General features: G+C 45.4%; 1 protein-coding gene across 2 annotated transcripts in view; it reads right to left on the reverse strand.

The window, feature by feature from the left end:
• The window catches only part of DENND2A (DENN domain containing 2A), a 62,337-nt gene that overhangs the window by 32,962 nt on the left and 7,968 nt on the right, over positions 1-21,407 (reverse strand). For both annotated transcript variants that reach the window (XM_083860188.1, XM_083860189.1), the window contains exons 2-4: positions 6,808-6,906; positions 3,972-5,183; positions 2,824-2,951 (exon numbers count right to left, since the gene is read on the reverse strand). In XM_083860188.1, the coding sequence (XP_083716314.1) occupies positions 2,824-2,951; positions 3,972-5,183; positions 6,808-6,878 (1,411 nt within the window). In that variant the 5' untranslated portion in view covers positions 6,879-6,906. The remainder of the gene's footprint in view (positions 1-2,823; positions 2,952-3,971; positions 5,184-6,807; positions 6,907-21,407) is intronic.

Here is a 21,407-nt window from a genome sequence, read left to right on the forward strand (position 1 = left end):
CATTTAGATGGATGACATCTGGTCATCACTTAATTGGGGCTGAAGTGATGTCCTGCTCTTGGGCTGACTGCAGGATGATTGAATCCACACTCTGAACATGGATGTCTATCACACAGTACAGGATTTCAAACATGTCTACCAACCATGGAGACCTCAATCTCACATGATGGACTTTAGATAGAGGGAAGGATTAAGCCGCTCAAAGTTGGGATGCTCTTGCTCTGGAGAAGGATGGGGGGGAGGGGATGAGGGACATAATGCACACCTCTGAAGTAGATGCAGGTTCCTTTCCTCCCAATAATTCTGGAAATGAGGCACACAACTAATTTGAGTTTTAAACACCTAAAATCATATGTAATGAACTTCTTGTATCCCACTCTTCCACAGTACTAGGGAATGTAAGCCCAAGTGTGTTCAAGAAGAGCACAACTGTGACAAAGTAGGTTGTGACATCTCCACCCAAGCATCTAAGAAACCACTGACAAAGGCTTAGCCCAAGCATCTGCACAGGCAAATGATATGTTATGAGCCTTGTCTCCTCACTGCCCTCATTTCATGCCATATCCCAGTGGACAGCTGAGACTCAAAGCCACTGCCTTTCTCTTACTGTCACATAATGCTTGGCTGAGAGTAAAGATTGGAAGTCAGTGGTGCTGCAAGACTCTGCAGCAGGACCAGTAATGGCAGTGGGATCTGTCTAACTGGTGCACTCCCACCTGCCTGCCCAGCTGGGGCAGGAGTGCAGCTAAACTCTTCAGACAAGGACAGAAACCCAAATTTTTCCCAGCACTGTCCTCTCCAGCAGCTGGTGATACCCAGCACTCCAGCAGCGAATCCAAATTCACCATGGAGAAGGCAAGTGGGTGTGACACCAGCACAGCAAGGCTGCCCTAACACTTGGTCAGCAAACATCCTCCTGTCCCTGAAACTGGCTCCACTTTCTAATTTCAATGGCCTCTTAAGTATTCAAAATATACTTCAGTTGTCATGCAACTGGGAAGATTGGAGAAAAAAAGAACGAGCTTGGATTCTGTTGCCTGTCCCATCTTCAATCTGCTAAACAAGCCAAATTAGCTTCAGTCTAGAAGAAAGAATATAATTTCCCTCTTTTTTACAGATAAACCTTGTCATCTATTGGCCAACTTCCAATATTCCAGGTAAGCAATGGTGAACAAGGGAAAAAAGGGAAGGAAATCTGTGTAACTTGCTGGGAATTGGGAATTATCCCCCCAGCAGCTGAACCCCTCCTAAGGCACACATATGAATGTGTGTGTGTGCACGTGCTTGCATAGCCTGATGGGCACACGTGGCTGCCTGTGGGAAAGCTGCAGTGTCCTGTGGCTGAAATCTTGGTTCCCCCTCCACCAGTGAGGTTTTCACAGGTTGTTTGTTTTGTGCATTAAACTTGTCTGTGGTCTTGCGAAGAACAAAACTGAAGCTTTTGATTTTGAGTTATCCCTGTCTAGTCCTTTTTCCAAGCTTCCATGGTAACACCACCAGGATTGCAGGAACCAATTAAAGATCACTGACTCCAGGCAAAGCCTTAACGTGCAGCAAGAAAACAAAAAACCAAACATGTCCTAGTAGCTGACAATTACCTATAACTTTGTTTCCTTCTAATCTTTGCAACTAAAAGCTGGAGGGGAGATGAACTTCAGGCTGATATTTGAGCTCCCTGCACACTTGGGACATGGGTGTGTGCTTGTGTTTGAATAGATGGATTTGCCTTCACAGCCAGCCCGTAATGCTATCCATGTTATTCCAGCTGACAAGGTGACCCTTACTCAGTGGTTTCTGAGACCTCCCATCATGCCCCAACACAAAAACCCCACAGCAGCTGCTTAGACATTCCCTGTTTTTTTGCCCCCCCCAAGTAAAGAGAAGAAAAAAAGCAAACACAAGGCCTGTAGCTCCACAAATGAGGCCAACAGCTTCAAAAATGTCAGAAAGGATGGATTAGAATTGCCTTGTCTGCCATCAGTCCCAAAAGAACATGATTCCTTTAAGAGTCCTTTCTCATCAAGTATAATCAGATTTTATTCATAGCATAATAATAATGCCTGGCCTGGTCCTGAGAAAGTGCAGCTCCTCCTATGCTGAACACCACACAGCAGCTTTGTAGGATTACAGCAGCATGGCAAGAGCTCATGCAGCTATTCCCTTCCTAATCTGCTGACCTCAGCCAAAAGATTTATGCAACACCAGCCTACAGCTACCAAAATTCATTAAGGCTTTTTCAAGGGGGACACTTCTGTTCTATGCTCCATCAAAGGCCACCTAACTCACAATATTAAAAAACACTATATAAATTGAGAGAGTTATAGGAAATAATCTTCAAAATAGCACTGATCTGACACTGAAGTTAGAGAACTAAATAAAACTCAATTTCAAAGACTGTGGGACCCAGTTTCTTAATTGCAATGGTACCTGAAGCCAAACACAATCCTACTCCTGAGCTGTGGAACTGACTTCAAGGCTATGTTTTCAGACTGTTCACATTATCTCAGCAGTGACAAAATCACCACAATGGACAGATCAGAGCTGTGAGAATTAATCCACAGGACAAAGGGAAGGCAGAGGAGATACGCCAGCAAAAAATAAAAGCTGCTTCCCATATGCCTCAGGTTCATCTTTGAAGCTGATGAGCTTTGAAGTACCCCGTCCATTTTTCTCATTACTTGCCAATAATACGCACAAAATGTGTCCTGGTTCACATTTGGATAACAAACACACTTTATTCAGCACCTCTGCTGAACGCCTGTTGACCACAAGTCCCTCTTACTGAGGACTAGCAGCCAGGTCCCTTCCCTGTGCAGCTCCTACCCAGGATGTCCTCATAGACGTTCTCCTCGGATAAAGTGCGTGTGAGGGCCAGCTTGGTCTGCGCGTACCAATCCACCCGGCCATGCTCGGATGACGACTGCAGCAAGTCTTCAAACTCATATGATTTCCTGCACCACAGAGAGGGGGGAGGAGGAGAAGCAGAGAGGAGAGTGATGCAGTTAACCAGCATTTATAAGCAAATTACAGCTAATTCGCTTCTCCAACGTGCGGCACAGCTGGCAAAATAGATTACTGAGAACATTTCACTGCCTCATCCCATATAAAGCATGAAAAAGCAAGACTGAGATTGGCTCTTTTTATCAGCCACGCAAATAAAGGCATCTGGGGGTGCCACAGATAATCTGGGTTGTCATGGCAATAGTACACTGTGAAGACGTAAGTGTTAAATGGCACATCTTGGAACACTGCACAAAACCGTAGGACATGAGAGGTCCCATTTACAGCACAGATTCCACCTGTGAAAAGCATAAGAGGGTCCCAAAATCAGCTCTCTGGGCAGCACGGAAAAACAAAACTTGCTTGCAGAATGGTAGAAAGGGTAAAACTGTGCCTTCCATGAGCAAACCTAGCAAGTTTTGGTTTCCTTTCTGCAACAGAGCCAGGGATTTTTAAGTGACAATTTATCCAGAGGGCATTAGAAAAGCTGTTTATTTTATGTTCCCCACCCCAGAAATGTGTCACAATCATGTGGGAGGGGAGAAAAGGCAAGCAAGCACTCCAAAAGAATATATACACATCAGATTCACTGAGGTTTACTACGGACAGTGAAAATGCTGCAGTAGAGACTAGAGATTATCATTCCAAACACTGTTCCAGACCAGATGTGGTCATTTTGTAATTAAGTAGAGTTTCTGCTAAGAAAACCTAAACAAAACCCCAAATCCCTCAATTTTGGGCTTGAAGGTTAAGCCATGTAATACAGTGACCTTAAATCTGCCATTACTTATCCTTCCACAGTTACCCTGTGGAGTAGTGCTGGCTGCTCATACATTCTCGGAGAGATGACTGAGTGCTGATTATGCTGCAGATTCTGAGCAAAAAGGAAAGATTTGTCTCTCTCAAAGAAAAATGAGAAGGTGGGACACCACCATAATGACCAACAGCTTTATGAAACACAACCCCAATACCTGTGGTCAGCGTTGTTCTTGTGCTTCCCGCTCCAGAGCCTCCTGCTGACAGCTGATGGGGGAGGAGAGGAGGGCAGAGGAGGGGGAGGAATGGATGGCAAAGGGGGTAAGTTTCTTTTATTCCTAACTGCTGGCACCCAGTCCTCTTCCCCCTCATGTTTGAAAGTCCGCCGAGGCTTGGGCAGTGGGTTGATGAAGGGCTTCTTCTCGGGCACCCCTGGCTCTGTGTACACATTCTCCACTGTGCAGTGCTTGGATTTCACATGAGAAGTTCTTATCTCTTCTAGAGTCCCAAAAATTGGTTCACTGATTTCAGAGTCCATGCCAAGAAGCCTTTTGTTGAGCTCAGCCCCACATATGCCCTCATGGCCCTCAGGAGCATTGTGCCCTTGTGCTGCCTTCTCCTGCAAGCACTGTGGGGAGTAGTAAGTACCAGGCAACTGTGGCTGCAGCTCTGCTGAGCCATCTTTCAAAGCCTGCTCTAGTTTCTTGACCTGACTAAGCACTGAAAGATTCTCCTTCTGGACCTCCCACTTCCCACTTTTCACTTCCTTGCATTTTCCAGGGCTGAACTCCATTTCCTCATCCTTCTGCGCTTCCCCTTTTCGCTCTGCCGCTTGCCCTGCGCCTTTCTGAGTTCCTGCTTTCAGCTCATTCTCTTTGCCTGCCCCTTTGCACTCCAGCTCCCAGCTCATAAGTCTCTTGGTCTCTGCTTTCCGAGTCACCACTGCTTCCCCACTCATCTTCTCAGCTACACAAGGCACCCTGTGCTCCTCTTTAACTCCTGGCTCCTCCTCTCTGCGAGGAGCAGGCTGTGTTTCCTTTTTCCCTTCCCATTCTGAAATTTTGTCCTTGATGCTGAAGGACTTATTCCTCAAGCCAATTTTTCCAGGTGACCGTATGTTCTGAGTGCCTCCTATCTGTCTCTTAACGATTTTATTGTTTTCTTTGACATTCAGATCCACAGATGGGTCACTGATGATCATTTTAGGACTAAGCATGTTCTGCTGAAAACAGTCGAGCCTTGGATCCAGCATCAAGTTCTCCAAGGCTCCCAGTGGGTTCTTCACTACAGAAGAAATTGGTTCAGCTTCAGGTGTTAAACCCAGGGCAACAGAGGAACCTTCAGAACATTTCTCACTCAAAAATCCACACAAAGGTTTTTCTAATTCCTTCACAGCTGCTGTATTGTTTTTATCTGCAAGCTTGACCCTGCATATCAAAGAAAAAGGAAAGAAACATTCACTGCCATTGCTCATCCCTGGTTTAGTTCATCAGCTCCTCAAGCTTTACTAATAAAGGTGATAGTAGAGGATGCTCAAAAACAAGCACTTGACATGGGCTTAGTGGGGAGGATGCTCAGGGAAAGGTCCTTCTAGCCAGAACATACTGCCCTTCTCTCGTTAAAACCAAGATGAGGTTAGAAATGGAGCCTTTCTCTGTGGCAGAAGGAGGCTGCAGGTGAGAGAGGCATTTTTTGTACACCAGACATGCTGATACCAATGAGAGCTTCACCAATGTGTGTGTGTGTGCAGAAGTGCAGCAGAGCTTTGGACATCATCAGGCATTAAGCAAGCAAATACAAAATGGACCAGTTGCAAACAACAGCAAAATTACTGCTGTTACACAGAGGAGAATGCGTATGGTACAGCTGACGTTCCTGTAGTGCCTGCTCAGAGGATCTCTCTCAGTCCATCCTAATGTTCCCCAAATGCATATTGATGGCCAAAGACTGCACTTTTATTATTCCATTTCTATGGACTCTACCATCCCAGTCCACATGTGCACTTAGGCCTCCATGCACACAGGCATACTCCCATAGCACGCAGAAACCAGATTCAACGTACTCAGATAAAACATCTTCACTGTTTGGGTCCAAAGTGCAATAGAAAATCCAAATATATTTAGTCTAGAGATTTCCAAAAGTGTGATATCACGGTACCAACAGTATGACATTTTATCAATATCCTGCTGAACAGGCAGTTATCCCAACACAAAATGTTTCTGAACTGAAGTACTTGGCCATGTCTTTGAGGTTTGCCTGGGCTTGGGAAAGAGCACCAAGACAACAAAAGGTAATTACTGGAATGCAAACCCGTATCATTAGTCCCATTTAACCACAGTCCCAACAATAAGATTCAACTTGGGAAATCCCATTAACTTAAAAGTGTCAATTGTGCCTGCTCCAGAACTTAGCAGACTTGTAAGAGCATCTGTGGGCATACTCTATGTGCTGTCAGGCCTGGAGCTTTGTCCTGGAGCCAAGCAATGCTGGCAGCCATTGCAGACTCAGTTGTGGTGCAAACTGAGTCTGGGACAGGTTTCTGAGAGGAAATGGGACCTGAGCCACACCTGTTCTTCCTTAGCCTCAGAGATACTTACCTCCTGGCTGTGGCAGTGACACTGTGCTTTGGTTAACAGCTGGCTCTATGAACACCATGGTCTTTCCCAAGTTGGGCATCACAGCGCCACAGGTGGTCAGACCTCAGAGCAAAAGCCACCCTGCAATGGGTGGGCACAGCGGGGCTCTTCTGAGGACACTCCAGGGCTGAAGACTTCAAGTGCAGGCAGGGCAAACATTGACAGAGGTATCATCAGCACAAGTGGTCTTGCCTTGGGGCAGACCTTTTCCAGCACTGTGAGTCTGGAATATTAGAAGTCTGGCTGAATGTTTTAATACACGGAATCGCAAGATGGGACCTATGGGCTGTGTTTTAATGGGAGAGGAGAGAGAGACAGTGCAGAGCAGAGAGATTTCCTTCCTTTGGTTTTCTTTGTGTGGGGGATAATAAATACAAGCAAAGCACACTGGCACTGGAACATGGAAAGCTCTCACCTCTCAACAGACTTGCAGACAGGACCCCCAGACTTGCTGCTCACATCGGCCGCCTTGCTCGCTGTCATCATGTCAGCACACAGCAGGGCAGCAGGTCACCTGCAGACAGACACAAGGAAGAAGCATTGTTCTCTGCTCAGCATCCTTCTCTTTTCCTTCTACACACACAGGTTTCTACTTGAAATCCAGGAGAGGAGCTGAAGCAAGACATGACAGCTTTCTGAGGACAGCTCAAGCTTTCTCCCCTGAGTAAGGAGAGGTAAGAAGCCCAGTAAGGGGTTGACAGTTTTTGAGGGCAAAATTTGTCTGACTCAGCATCAGTTGCTGCACCTTGAATTAAATATGGAGTACATTTCAAGAAAGCATTTATTGCTGTCAAAATCTCGTATGATTTGGATTTTTTCCCCTTGCAGAAGACTAAACCAAAACCAATTTTATAACAACCTGTTTTAAGGCCACAAGTCTGAAGTGGTTCCTGGGCATATAACACTGTCACAACATTCAAAGCTTGGGATAAGAAAACATTTTAGCCTGAAGAGACACTGAACTGGAGTCACTGGTCTTCTCTCTGGTGGGCCATGTTAGCTTGCTACTGATCTCATTTCAGAGGACAACTCCTTGTAGGGATAAGATAAATCATTCACAAAAATGAGTCATTCTGCTTGCCTCATGATTTCTAGCACTCTTGGAATGACTGTCTCTCTCTTTGAGTGCCACTGCTACCCAGTCAATGCAACACACTCCATCTCCATTTTATTGTGCTGCAATACTCTTTTTCATTAACTAGGAAATAGAAGAATTGCTCTGTTACTCTGCAGCACCATCTCTGCTCACTTATCAGGGTGTTCTGCCTGCTCTAAAGCATTGCAATGACAACAGGCCCACCATCTTGTAGGCAGTACTTGGAAAAGTCTCTTAGATCTCTCCACTGTTCTGCCAGAGGCTGCCCCGCCATGTCTGGCATTTGACAAGACCAAGTGCCTCTTGTCATTAAAAAAAATATAGCCCACCACACCAGAAACAGTAAAGAACAAAAGGATCTCTCATTTCCACTGTTCAAGTTTTTGAGCAGAGAAGGGAAAAAGGGATGTGTGTGGGGGAAATCAGTTTTGTTTGTTCACAGTTTTCTCTCCCTCCTTTTATTCCATACTGGCAATGTTCCTGAGGCAAGGAGTGAACTCTGGGTCAACTCAATGTGTACACACTCAGGGCAGCTCGCTGCTAACCATTTAGCACACTCTCTTTTCCCAGACAATAAACTCCCTTGGCTTCTCTCCCTCATTAGTAACTGGAACAAGCACCCACTTCACTTCTAGACACAGAGCAGCCCTGCAACACTGTCAAGAAAATTTACCAGCCCAAGGAAAAAAATCTATTCATCCATCCGTTAACTGCTATGGATTGAAAATAATGAAAAACTAACCATACTTGTGGCCTTGGCCAAAGAATGACTCACCCAGGCAGCCAAAGCAGACTCCTGCAAAGCTGCAACAGTGTCTGCTCTGCACTTGGTCTACAACATCCCTAGAGCAGGGAGAGTCTCTTCACTCAGTAATCATTTGGTGCCTTGCAGCCCCTCGTCACTGCCTTTAGCAGTGAAAAATACAACATTTCTTGTGTCCACACACACAACCCCTGTGGCTCTGCTGAAACATCCAAAGTTTGCTGGGGATGCTCCTCTGTCTTCATAAGATCACCCAGTTTCCTCATCAGGAAACTCAATCTCTTTTCAGCCTTTTCCAAGAGCTAACAAACCCTGCCTTGAAAATTAACATCTGGGTACCACCAGATGTGTGCTGATGCTCAGCACAGTCAGCTCCCTGGCAGTCTTCCTGTGGGACAGGCCAAAAAGATGATACAGAGTAAGAGGTGCACTTGCTTCTTCATCTGTGGTGGATGGGACAGACTCCATCAGCCTTGATTTGCAGAAGTGACCCACAAAGCAGCTGCTGACTGCTGCAAGAATCTCACAGGAAAGGAGCACCACTGCAAGCAGCAGATCAGCATGACTTGGAACCAAGGGCAGAGGGACATCTGTCCCTTCCTGGCACAAGTGTGGCCAGAGTAACCAAAGAAACACACTCATACTAAGCAGATTAAAGAGTGGGCCAGGAACTTCCAAAGCTGTGACAACAGCCAGGTACCTACTGACACCCCCACTGACAACACACACTGCTTAGGGAGTAAAGTCATCTCTAGGAGATACATGGATAGCTGTGCCCTCCCTCTGAGCAACAGGGCACACGGTGCCCACAGCATCACCTAGAGGAGTATTACAGCACATTAGCTGGTTCTGCTCAAAAGAGTAAATATTTATCGAAACACATCAGAAGACACATGAAGGGGGAAAGAGTCACCTCTGGAATAAAACAGCAGAAAATAATAAGGTACCTATCAATAAGTCCAACAGTCAAATAATTTCCTGGGGCCAAGCACAAAACAAGATGAGCTTCAGAGGTGATATGATCATCTCTTCCATAAGATCACTAGAAATAACTCACAGGCCTGACCCACAGGCATTGCCAACACCTGACCAAAGGAATTGTGATTGCAATGATGGAAAATTGCTTCCAGTAGACAGAGATTATCTACTTTTGTTTTTCAACTTTTGGCTCCACAAGGCACCCAGAGCTAACACAACAGTTCACTGTGAAGGGCAAAAGGAACTCTTGCTCCTCCTGACTGCCCACATCTCTCCTGCAATCAACTACATGCTACCCTATATGCTGGCCCAGGCCCTTTGGAGCATCTCTGTGACATGCTGCAGCTCACTGACAGTTTTTGACAAAGCAGCACATGGAAGGGGTCCAACACAAACCCAATCTGTTACGAGAGAGGTAATGAGGCTGTGTGCACATGAGGGGAAGATGGAGGGCAGTGGGGAGAGAGCACAAAAGAGGGTGTGTAAGGCTGGGGAAGGGAGACCTGCCAGAGGCTGACAAGGGTTGTCTGAAATGCTTTGCTTTCTCACCTCATGAGCAATATGATCAGGGCCCTACAAACTGCCTAGAAGAAACAAGCAGGGATGAGTTCAGTTAGCAGGAGACCCAAGAAGGACGTACACACACCCATCAAGCTGGTACTTCTTGACAGGTGGCTGCTTTCTCTAAAAACCACACAAAAACTTTCTACCAGCAATGGGAGGCACAGCCCCACAGAGCCCAAGCCTGAGGCCACTGCACCTGGCACGTACATCCTGGAACAGGACATCAAGGCCATGAAAGGGCAGAGAAGATACTGAGCACCATTTGGAGAACCTTGCATTGCAATTTATTCCTTGCCATTGTTTGGGGGAACAAAGCAGTCATCTGATAGTGTTTCAAAATTAAACTGGGAAAGGAAGGACAGGGGAGGAGGTAGGAGGAAAGAGAGAAGGGAGGGAGCTCTCAAACCTGTTGGCTGGACCCTGGGAAGGATGTGAAGTCTCCCAGCAGAAGCCTCTCTGCATATCTCCCACATGCACCCGGCCTCACAATTCCCAGGGCCATGTGATAGGGGCTTCCTGCTACCAAGTGAAGTGAGACCTACCCCGACCTCTCTCTTCCAAACAGAGTTCCTGCCTGCTTTGTGTTTGCAAAGAGGCGTTTGTTTACTGATCTATCATTGGCATGCAGGAAACAGCCTTGACACGAGCTGTAATCATCTGTCTCCAGCAATAGCTGTTTGGCTTTCTTCTAATTTAAGTTTTCCTCCTGCCCCCCTTCCCCAGTGCCCTCTTCCCCACTTCCGATCCAAACGCTTTTGGAGTACACACATCTGGTTCAGGGCACGGGATACTATGCAATGTTTCCAGAGCAACCAGTGAATAAAAAGAGGCACACTCCCACCCTCAAAGGGCAGAGAAGGCTTCCAGAGGAACTCCTCCAGGGAGAGGAAGACACCAGTCTTGCCCACTGCACGTGGTGCAGCCACCAGATGACAACAAAAGCCAGGGGAGCACAAAAACCCTGCAGTCCATATTATGGGAAATGCACACAGCCAGCACACAGGTCCCACATGGGGAGCCTTGTCTCTGAGAAGGTCAGGCAGCAATGCCAGCAAGCCTCCCAGGCCTCCCCTCTTTGCAGTTTTGTTTGTGGGGAATAAACCAAGTATACCTCAAAGGTGGTTTTGGGGATGGGTATTACCCTTGCTGCATGCTGGAGGCCATTTATCAAGGTTTCCTTTGTGCTGTTTTACTTTGTGCCTCCCAAAAATTTCATCCACGTCCACAAGCGGATGCTAGTCACACTGCTGGCGTGTATGAATAGCTAGGCTTCACAGCAACAGGAGCAATCTGCAGCTGGTCCAACTCTTCTCCAAGAAATAAAAAAGACATGCTGTGTTTCTCCTCAGTGCTCAAAACCTGAGTAACTCTGAGAAGCCAAAGACTACAATGCCTCCCTGCTCTGGTGCTTTACACAACAAAGGGTGCAGCATAAAGACGGCAATAAGGAGGCAACAATATATAACATATATACACATATAAAGAACAGGAAGGATGCCAAGAAGACAAAACACTAACAGGAAAAACATGAGTAAGGGGAAGCCAACAGTTAAAGCTTCCAAGGCTGCCTCCCCCAGCCCTTGCTCTGTTTGGAGCCTATTTTCCTTTGGGGGAAGAAGCAGGCATGAGGATGCGTGCCTGTGCTCACACACACACACAGCCACTGCATGGGCCCCTGTGCACAGCCCCAGCACTGGGCAGTGTCCGTGTTCCCAGCACAAACATGCTGCCTTCCTGGGGTCACTGGCAGAGTGTAACCTCAGGGAGGGAGCCCCTGCTCAGCAGGGAGGACATGAGCCAAGTAGGGATACAGCCAGAGCTGAGAAGGGCAACAGGACTCAGGAGAGGTTCAGGACCCTCGGTGAAACAAGATACTTACAGTGGAGGAATCCCTGACTCATGGTGTCCAACACCAATCCAGCACCAAAGCATGGGTTCTCTCAAACTTGAGCTCCACAACACATGCTATGAGCCTTCCCTAGCTGACAGCCCAAACAGTTTCTCCTTGGACAATTTACACAAAATCCACTTCTTTGCTCTCCTGGTCAGTCCTGCAGATAGGCCACCTCCACAGCAGCAAGGCTTCTCAGTGCATCCCGTGAAAGCATCAATAAGCTTACTGATGAGGAAAAACCTTTTTACCAGAGGCTGACCAAGACCAGAGAGATGGTGGAGTCTCTGCTCTTGGAGATACTCAGTACCCAACCGGATAATGTCCTGAACAAGCTGCTCTACATGGTCACACTCTGAGCATAGGGCTGTACTTGCCACCCCAGAGGTGCCTCCCCACCTCAGCTACTCTGCCCTCCTGCCAGCCCCTGGGCTGGGCACAGTTTAGGGCATGGTGACCTCTCTGCAGACACTGATTGTCCTGGTTACATGAATCTCATGAAGACTGAAGACACCAACAGCAGGATTGTTCAGTTCATCACACTCGTGATGGGATCCTAATTGTAGACAACTCTAGATAATCAGGGGCAAGCCATTTGTTAAAGAGAAAAAAGCAGGATAAACTTACGCAAAACAGATCGATGAAGGACCAATGACTGGGAAGTGACATGTTCCTACATCATCTTCTAGAGTGAGATCCCACACTGCCTCCTATTCCACTCACTCCACTCCATCCTAACTTTTACCTCTGATCTATCATATCTTACATCGCAGGGGTTACAAGGGAGCTCAGGAGAATCCCATGTGTCAAAACAAACTGTATTTTCAAAAACCCCGAGTGGACTCAATGTAGCACAAGCTCTGCCTTTGTGCAAGCACCCCACATCAGGGAACAACACTGCACCGTGAGGAATGCAGAACTCGCCATGTCCAGCAAAGCTGTGCCGGGTGTTATGACATCTCTTTAATTTTATGATATAATTCCATCTACTGACCTTCTCCCTCTCTAAGAATGCAGAACAAACTCTGTCTGCTTAGATGTCTTGAACCTGACTGAAAGGATGCTATGGTTCAAGGGCCTGCCCTGCTCCTCCCTTGGCTGCCAGCGAGGTGGTCCTATCCCTGCCCTTGGTAAAAGACATGCCTGATCACATCTGATAGTTGCCATTGACTAAGGGTGTGCCTACTTTCTTCCTCCTTTCTTACTTTTGCTTTGTATCTGCTCCAATGCTTGTAAAGCCCTTTCAAGCTAGGACAGGCTCACAGGCTGCCTGGTTCAACACCCTAAAACAGCAAAGAAATAACATGGGGGAAGCAAAAAGTTTTCTGCTCAGATAGCAACATCAGTCACCTGTCTGGGAAAACCTAATGAGCAGTGAAGTACATGGAAGGAATCACAGAATGATTTGGGCTGGAAGGGGCCTTGAAGATCATTGAATTCCAATCCCCCTTGCCAGGGCTGGCAACAAGATTCTTCTTGTAAAGAAGTTAACCCTCAGCAATGAGAAGAGGGAGCCCACATGACCTGCTGTGGGCAATATTAGAGGGTCATCCCAGGTCTCAACTTCATCCTGAGACTATCCTTCTGTACTAAAGTAGATGGACCCTTGAGAAACTACTCTCACCTCTTGTCCATTACTTCCCTCCACCAGCCACTTGCTGACGGTTGTAGGTCAAACTCCACAGGGATATCACCAGTATGACCTGCCTGACAGGGGGAGCTGGAAGGACAGCACATCTGGTAATAAGGTAGCTCTAAAAACCTCTGCTGACCACATAGCAGCTGAAGCTTTTTTCCCACAGAGCCCTGGAAAAGTTAGGGTAGAAATGACTCAGGAAAGGCACAACTCCTGATCCAAACAACACTTCTGCTTCAAAGCATAAGATAAGTTTTAGCAAAAGAAAAGCCCGATTTTCTTTTCAAACACAGAGGAAGCAGCAACAATTTTCTCCCCAGGCTTCACACTGAAACAGCTGAACCATTTTGGCTGAAGGCTTTCAAAAGTAATTCAGCCAGAGGCAATGCTCAGCATGGAAAAGTGCAGATTGAAACAAAAATAAAATCTTGACCTGCAGACAGTAATCAAAAACAGGGTCTCGCAATATGAATTGTCTTCTGTTAAAGGTGGAGCTCCTTGCACCCACTATTATTAAGCTTGTCCCACATTTCCCATTGTCTTATTTTCTCTTTGTTCCTCCCTCTAAACACATAACAAACAGAAAAAACAACTCAAAGGGTATTCAACATTTCTTCAGTTTCCTTCAGGCAGACACACTCTCAGCTGAAAAACACAGCATTTTCAGGGTTAGTAGTGGGATGTTTCATGTCCCTGTCAAAAAAACCAGAAACACTCTTTTTTAAATTCACTGCCACAGTCACAAATTTAGTCCTGCATATACAGAAGGTAAATACTGCTTTTCATCCTGGTGGCAAGTATGGTTTGTGTGACAGCTTAGAGACATGATGAGTCTTAACTCCTGCAGGTAGGTTAACAAATAGTAAGAAAAAATTCACATGGAAAAGAAGAGAATGATTCAGTATTTTCCTATCTAGCTGCTAAAATGATTGCAATGCTTAATGGAATTATGTGTTTCAGGCTATGCTTTCTACAAGGAAGTAATGAAAAAATGATTGGAAAAAACCTGTAATTCCAGATGAGGAAACCAAAACCCTGGGAAGTGAGGGCAGGAGTAGATGACAGTCCTTCTGGGATTGTTCTTGGCATTACAAGATCATCTCCCTGTGCTTAAGGTCTTGTGCGAGCATATGTGTGCACACAGTGGGATTGCTCATCCCCTTTGAAGGGGTGATAATATTTGCTTTTGCTTTGCAGCCTAACAAATGAAAATTCTGTTACTTGAAGTCAAGGCTAAAAAAGACACTGGTGGTGTATCCTTGCCTGTGGATTACATCAGTGGAGATGATGACCCATACCTGGTTTGTTTGGCTTTGAAACTACTCACAGAAAAGATGACTGTGGTGAATACAGAATAAAACAAAAGAAACATGGACCAGATTCAGACAAGCACACTTCTGCCAGCAGACTCATCTATCAGCTACACGGAGAGACAGGATTCCAGCAGATGCAGTGGAACTGGCTTCACGTGCCAACAAAGTCAAAAATAAATTGCCAAACACTACCAGTGCAGCTAGCAGACTCCTCTAATAGGAGTGCTGTCCTACTACAGTCCTACTACCAGTAAATCACTTCTAGTGTAAAAGAATTGGAAAGAATTCAGGTTATTATGTTTATAAGAAACCCAAAGATTTGACAGCATAGGAAACAACCTGTCACTAAAAAATAGTGTTCAGCTCATGAACCACACTGGAATTCATTTTTGATGTGGTGAGATAATCTCTGCTATTCTAACATAAATGGGACCCAAAGAGGTCCCTTTGAGGAGCAAATCTGCAAAGAGTTTCCTGTTAGGAAGACAAATTGTCTCACATTCAGAAAGGAAATGAGAGCATTAAAACGAAGAACCTCAACTTCTTCCAAAATAAGTTATCATCAGAGAGACAAATGGAGCCTCAGCAAATCTCTCCTTTGGTGGCCTTCACCCTGCAGGATGCTGACTGACTCTTGTTCCTCTTGATGAGCATTTAGCACACTGCTTCCTGAAGTGTCCATCACCACAACCTTGGGGCACCATCTGCATGCCTCATGAGACCTTCCTGTCCCCACTCCAAGTCCATGACCTTCCACTACAGCCTGTCTCTATCAAGCATCACCTTCTGAGATCAAGCAAAAAGTCACCCACAGATTGCTTTTCAGTTCAGGAGACCCCACTTCCCTCTGCCTCCTTCAACCTCCTCTTTGCTTCTAACCTTCCTCTCCCACATATTTCGGCCATCACAAAGGCAGAATCTGTTTATTGCAGACCTTATTCTTTACAGAAACCTTCCAACCAGAGCAGAGCACATCATCCCCTCACTCAGCCCTCCTGAGCAGAGAGCAGGGCCAGGCAGTACGTCAGCTGCCCAAGATTCAGCCATCACGAGGAGGAAGCTCACACAGCTCCAAGGAGGAATAAACCTCTGCAAAGAGGGCTTGCATTTATTTATTTTTCCAGGAGGAAAGCTGCTCTCGGTGGGTGTGTGCGTGCATGTGTGCGTGTGTTTGTGTCAGGACAATGGGAAAAAGGACAGTGGAGCGGAGCTGCCAGGAAACACTCGGCCATCTGCCCGTGCAGAAAGCAGTTTTTCCTTTCCTTTTGTATTGAGAGGCATGTAGCTGAGAGCCGCCATCCGCCCGTGCTGGGAGGAAATCTGAGCGACTTTGCTTTGCCAGGGAGAGGAAGCGTGGGGGAGGGAGCCAGCCCGGTCCCTGTGGTTAAGCGGTCATTGCACTCACGGCCAATAAAAGCGGGAGAAAAGGCCCTACCAAAAGCCCCAAATCCTAGGGAAAAACTGCTCTTCCTCCTCCACCCTTTCACATGCGGTTTGATACTTTCCCCTCGCAGAGCGATCCCGGGCACAGGCGGCTCGGCAGAGGAGCAATGGCAGTGGCTTTGCAGGGCAATGGCCCGGGAAACCAGCACAAGGGTTTCCCAGCGCTGGCAAGAAAGTGACACACAGAGAAAATCAATCGACATCACTGTGTTGTCTGTCGCCCACACCCTCTCCATAACCAGGAATTTGGCAATCTGAGCCCAAAACAAGGCACGACCCTTTGCTCCCCGACCCCAGCAGAACCCCAGCAAAGGGCAGAGCCCGAGGAGCGGGTCTGGTGGAGGTAACCATGCACACATTCTGTCCAGGGGCTTCAGTACAGCTTCTGAGCATAAAACATTGTAAGACAGGGGAGAAAAGATCTGATCTCCTAGTACTGTCAAGGCAAAAATGCTGGCAAAGCATCATGATGGCTTGGTGGCACATTCTTCTGCCACTTTTTGTGGTAGAAAACCCCAGGGAAAGAAATAAAATAGAGAAGGGTAAAATTTTCAAAAGTGACTACATGACTTTGAAGTTTAAGACCCATTTTCACAACCAAGGATCAGATTTTTTTTTTTTAAACAAACATTCCTACTAGGCTTGCACTTACACTTGCAATTCCATCTCCTTATTTTAACTCCCAAACAAGTCCCAGCTTTGAGTGAATTAGCTCCACATTGTATTTGTGTGGCGCTTTGGGACACGGTGTGGTGGAGGACTTGGCAGCTTTAGGTTAATGGTTGGACTCCATGATCTTGGAGGTCTCTGCCAAATGAAATGATTCTGTGACTGTAGAGGCAGCTAACATTTCCAAAGAATTGTAAGCACACATTCCTTTTTTGCCAACTGCAACAGGAGACAGGTCTGGGTATGGCTGGGAAAATCAGGAGCACATTTCTCTGCACCTTCGTGCACCTACACAAACTCTGCTGCTCACCAGGTGCCAGATCCAGCTCCACAGAACTGGCAGAGCTTGCTCATGTGGGAGATGTCTCAGATGTCCTGAAAAGGGAATTTCCAGCAGAAGTGATTAATCTACATATGTCTAAAGAGCTTCCTCACATCTGGCAGCTTGGAGGACAGACTGACACAGTGATGCTGTAAACCTAAGCATGTCCAGGTCAGATCCAAACTGACACCTGTGTGCCTGGTCCCTTTCAGAGACATGATGCAAGTTTCCACATTCTGTTGTGAATTTTTAATAATTTTTTTCCTCATAAAAACAAAACCATTGGTGTAGCACAGTGTGTGACCTGAAGCAAATTCCTTGGCTGTTTCTCTCTTGGTGGGATGAGAGACAAGATGAGAGCGAACATAGAGACTTGATGTAAGGAAAAGTCTGTTTTTTCACTATGAGGATAAAAGGGCTCTTTTCACCATGAGGAAATTAGAACTCTGGAACAGCCCTGCTGTCTCTATTACTGAAGGTTTTCAAGACCCAACCAAAGTCCTGAGCAATCTGGTCTGAGCTCAGACCTGAACCTATTTGAGAAGGAGGCTGGAGTAAAGGCCTCCAAACCTGGCTTATCCTGTGATAACAGATCATGAATTACTGTAAAAGTGAGTACACACTCTCATTTTCTCTGTGGAAAATAACAACAAAAAACCCTTTCAAAACATTATTACTAGACATTTTCCTCCCCAAGTGATACTTTTTTTGCTTTCCTCCAACTGACCAGCAAGGAAGCAGTAAAAAATAGCTGCTAAAACAAGATAGATAATTATGCCATCCCTAACACATTTCCATTGTCTTTTGTCCCTAATCATTCTAGGTGCCAATGCCTAACAAACTTCAACAACTCCATGGAAGCTATTAGGGAGGCCATGAATCCAGCAATAATGCTGCCTTGGCAAATAGTGATGAGTGCTGTAAATTTTCACTATTAGAAAAGGAAAATATTTTCTTCCCAAGTTCATTTTACTTTCAGAGAGATCAGGGTACAAATTTTTAAGACGCTTAAACCTATTTCAAAACTAAATTAAAAACTAACCAACCAACCAACTACTAAACAAAAGTGAGGAATACTGAAAGCATTTATTTGGGAGATTTGTTTTTTTTCTGTTGCTGAAGTGTTCCTTTGGGCTTCCTGCAGCAAAATACCTTGAAACTGGAGAGTTATCAAACAAGCATATATTGTTCACTGCTGTCTTCCAAGGGATGTGGTAAAGCCAATACATACATAAAGGACTTCAATTTCCATTGTTTACTTTCTTTCATATACATCACACTGCTGGATAATGGAGCAAAAGCAGAGCACTCATGTACAATTGCCTCCATCAGCCCTTATCTCACAACTGAAGCAGGGTTATTTGTACATTAGCTTCCAATCCAGAGAATGTGCATCCAAGTTTTGTATTCCAGGGTAACCACTAGGGCATACTCCACCCAAGATGTTTGGATGTTGTGCTGGACTGGGCCCTGATACTGTTTATTGTGCACAGGAAAAACTCATTACTACAAAGCAGTCAGCACTGACTGTATTTCACAAGGGCACATTTTACAGGACCCAGAAAAAAAAATCAAAAGTAGGAATCTCCTGGAGTTAAACCCTTTGCAGAAGCCCTGTCCCCTGAACTATTCAATAAACATCATCCTCTTTCATCTTAAATGCTCATAAAGATGCCATTTCCAATCCAATGCAAGGGGAAATCCCAGCTGCACTGAAGGTGACTGCAGTGATTATGGTGCAGCTTCCATTTCACCCTCCACATTCACCTCATTTCTGCTCAGCTCCAACACAGATGTCTCTGCAACCTACAGAAACACAAGCACAGCCCCCTCTGCTGAAGTCCATAAAACCTCTTTGGATGGGATGGGACAACTCTTACAGGTTCTCATGTGATGTTAAAAGAATAGAAGGTTTTTCTGCAGGGCAAGAGGTTTCTCACAGTAGAGGGCCAGCACTAGAGTGACCCACCTGGTATAACACCCTGATGATTTGCAAGTTCCTCTGTGAAATTCCCATCCCCACTGTCCCAAAAGCATCAGCATTACACACTCAGCTTGAAGATCTGGCTTAGGAAAGAGGCTGTCTGTAAATGGGGTTTTTCCCTCTGCAGAAGACAGTGATTGCAGCAAATGCACATTTTCCATAGATTAAATACTCCATCAACAGGCCAGTTAGATCACAGAATGCTTTGGGTTGGAAGGAACATTAAGGACCATCTGGGTCCAGCTCTCAGCCATGGATAGGGACAACTTTAACTAGATCAGGCTGCTTAAAGCCCCATCCAGCCTGTCCTTGAACATTTCCAGGCACGGGCATCCACAACATCCAGGGACAGGGCATTCTGTTGCAGTGTCTCACCAGCCTCACAAAAAGGAATTTTCCACCATTTAAGCTAAATCTCCCATCTTTTGGATTGTATTTTTTTAGATATTCCTCATCAGAACCACATTCTTTATACAAAGGTAGAGGCTGCCCAATGCTACCTCAGTTGAATACAATGGATATTTGATAAAAACTGTACTTTCTTTACCGAAAAGAGAATGTCTACAGACAAAACTGGAAAATTAAACCGAAACTTGGTCTTTTAGGGGAAATTCCCCAAACATTTCCTTCTATTAGCAGACGAAGAAGAAGAGCTTATGCTATACTTGATTTACTTCTTGGTTGGTAAGAAAAATGTTTGGCATTCAAGCAGGCATTCTTCTTCCCATCTCTTCTGTAGGTAATAACTCAAATGTTCAGACTGCATAGTATCTGCTTAATAAAAATCTTCCCTAAGTGGGTTCACTGCATTCATACTAAAATGATAAGTAAGATGCAGGAGAAATTTCAGCCCTGAAAATAGGTTAGCAAGAAGTTATCTTGGCTTATACACCTTCCCAAGCAAAAACAATATTAGAGATGCACAGTGTTTGCAAATATAGTTATCATATAAAACTAAGAATACTCCCAAGAGGTGATTTGTGCTCTAAAAGTACTCTGTCTTCCTGAAGTAGCATCTCACAAATTCTGAACCACAGTGTAAAAGTGCCTGTTTCTTTCACTTGATCAGAAATGCTCCAGAAAATAACTCATCTGGTCAAAATGCCCTCACATACCTGAAATGCAGCTGCATGGCCTCAGCAATTCAATTTGCATGAATCACAAACAGGTTTGAGTGTTGCTGGATGAGTAAATTACTTATGGTTTCTGAATAATTTAAGTATATTTTTGCCAAGTTTGATCTAAATTCAGTATGCCCCCAAAAAACCCCACACCCAACAGGGAGGAGTTTTCAAGAAAGCATTTGAGGTAATCTGAAGGAAGCTTACAAGAGTGAGGTTCTTTACTGTGAAATGACATTTCTTACCAAAATTTAGCTAAATTGAGGGTGTGTGTGTTAAACCCTCCCTTTACAAGGAGCTGAAACACTAGGCTTTCTCTCCTTCCTATTTATTTTATTGAAGGGAAAAATGGAGGGAAGAAAATAGATGGGGCTACCCTGCCACCTTTCTCCAAGTAGTTAGTTGTAATTTTTTTTATTCAATCATGAAACTGAAAAACCAATACCACAAAATTTCTTCCAAAGCACCAAAAAAACTCCTAACCTCACTTTGAGGTCATTGCTCAGCTTGAGTAAATGGAGCAATGACAGCAACATCACCTTGTCCTTCAGGATAACCTCATCCACACACTGTGCTTCACCACTGTATCACCAAGTCATGCTGGCTCTGTGAAACCACTGCTCAAGAAAAGGTGCATTATACATTCTTCTGCTTAATTCTGCATCCAAGGATTTCACAGCAAATTGTGAAAACCTCCTACATTAAAAATACCCCATTGTTTACATTCTGAAAAAGAAAAAAGTTACATGTTCAACAGAAACAGTAAAGCAGCTGATCTGCTGAAGTCTATCAGGAAAAAAGAATGTTTGGTGATTAGCGGTTTCCAAGGAAAGGGAGAGGGAGGGAGAGGGAAAAACTCAATGTAATCCAAGGTCAGGTGTGGTTTTTCAAAAAGCAGATCTTGATCAGGAGCCTGAAATAAAAATAAAACACCTCTCATGGCTCTCTACAGCTTCCTGAGGAGGGGAAGTGCAGAGGGAGATGCTCAGTCCTTCTCCCTGCTACCCAGTGATAGTACACACGGGAATGGTTGAAAGCTGCAGCAGAGGAGGTTCAGAGTGGACATTTGGAGGCATTTCTTTACCAAGAGGGTGGCCAAACATTGGAACAGATTTCCTAGAGAGGTGGTCAGTGTTCCATGTCTGTCAGTGTGTAAAAGGCATTTGGCCTTAATAATGTGCTTCAACTTTTGCCCTGCAGTGGTCCGGCAGCTGGGCAAGATGATCTCTGTGAGT

This window comes from Zosterops lateralis, assembly GCF_965231275.1.
Source record: "Zosterops lateralis genome assembly, chromosome: 4".
Lineage (NCBI taxonomy): Eukaryota > Metazoa > Chordata > Aves > Passeriformes > Zosteropidae > Zosterops > Zosterops lateralis.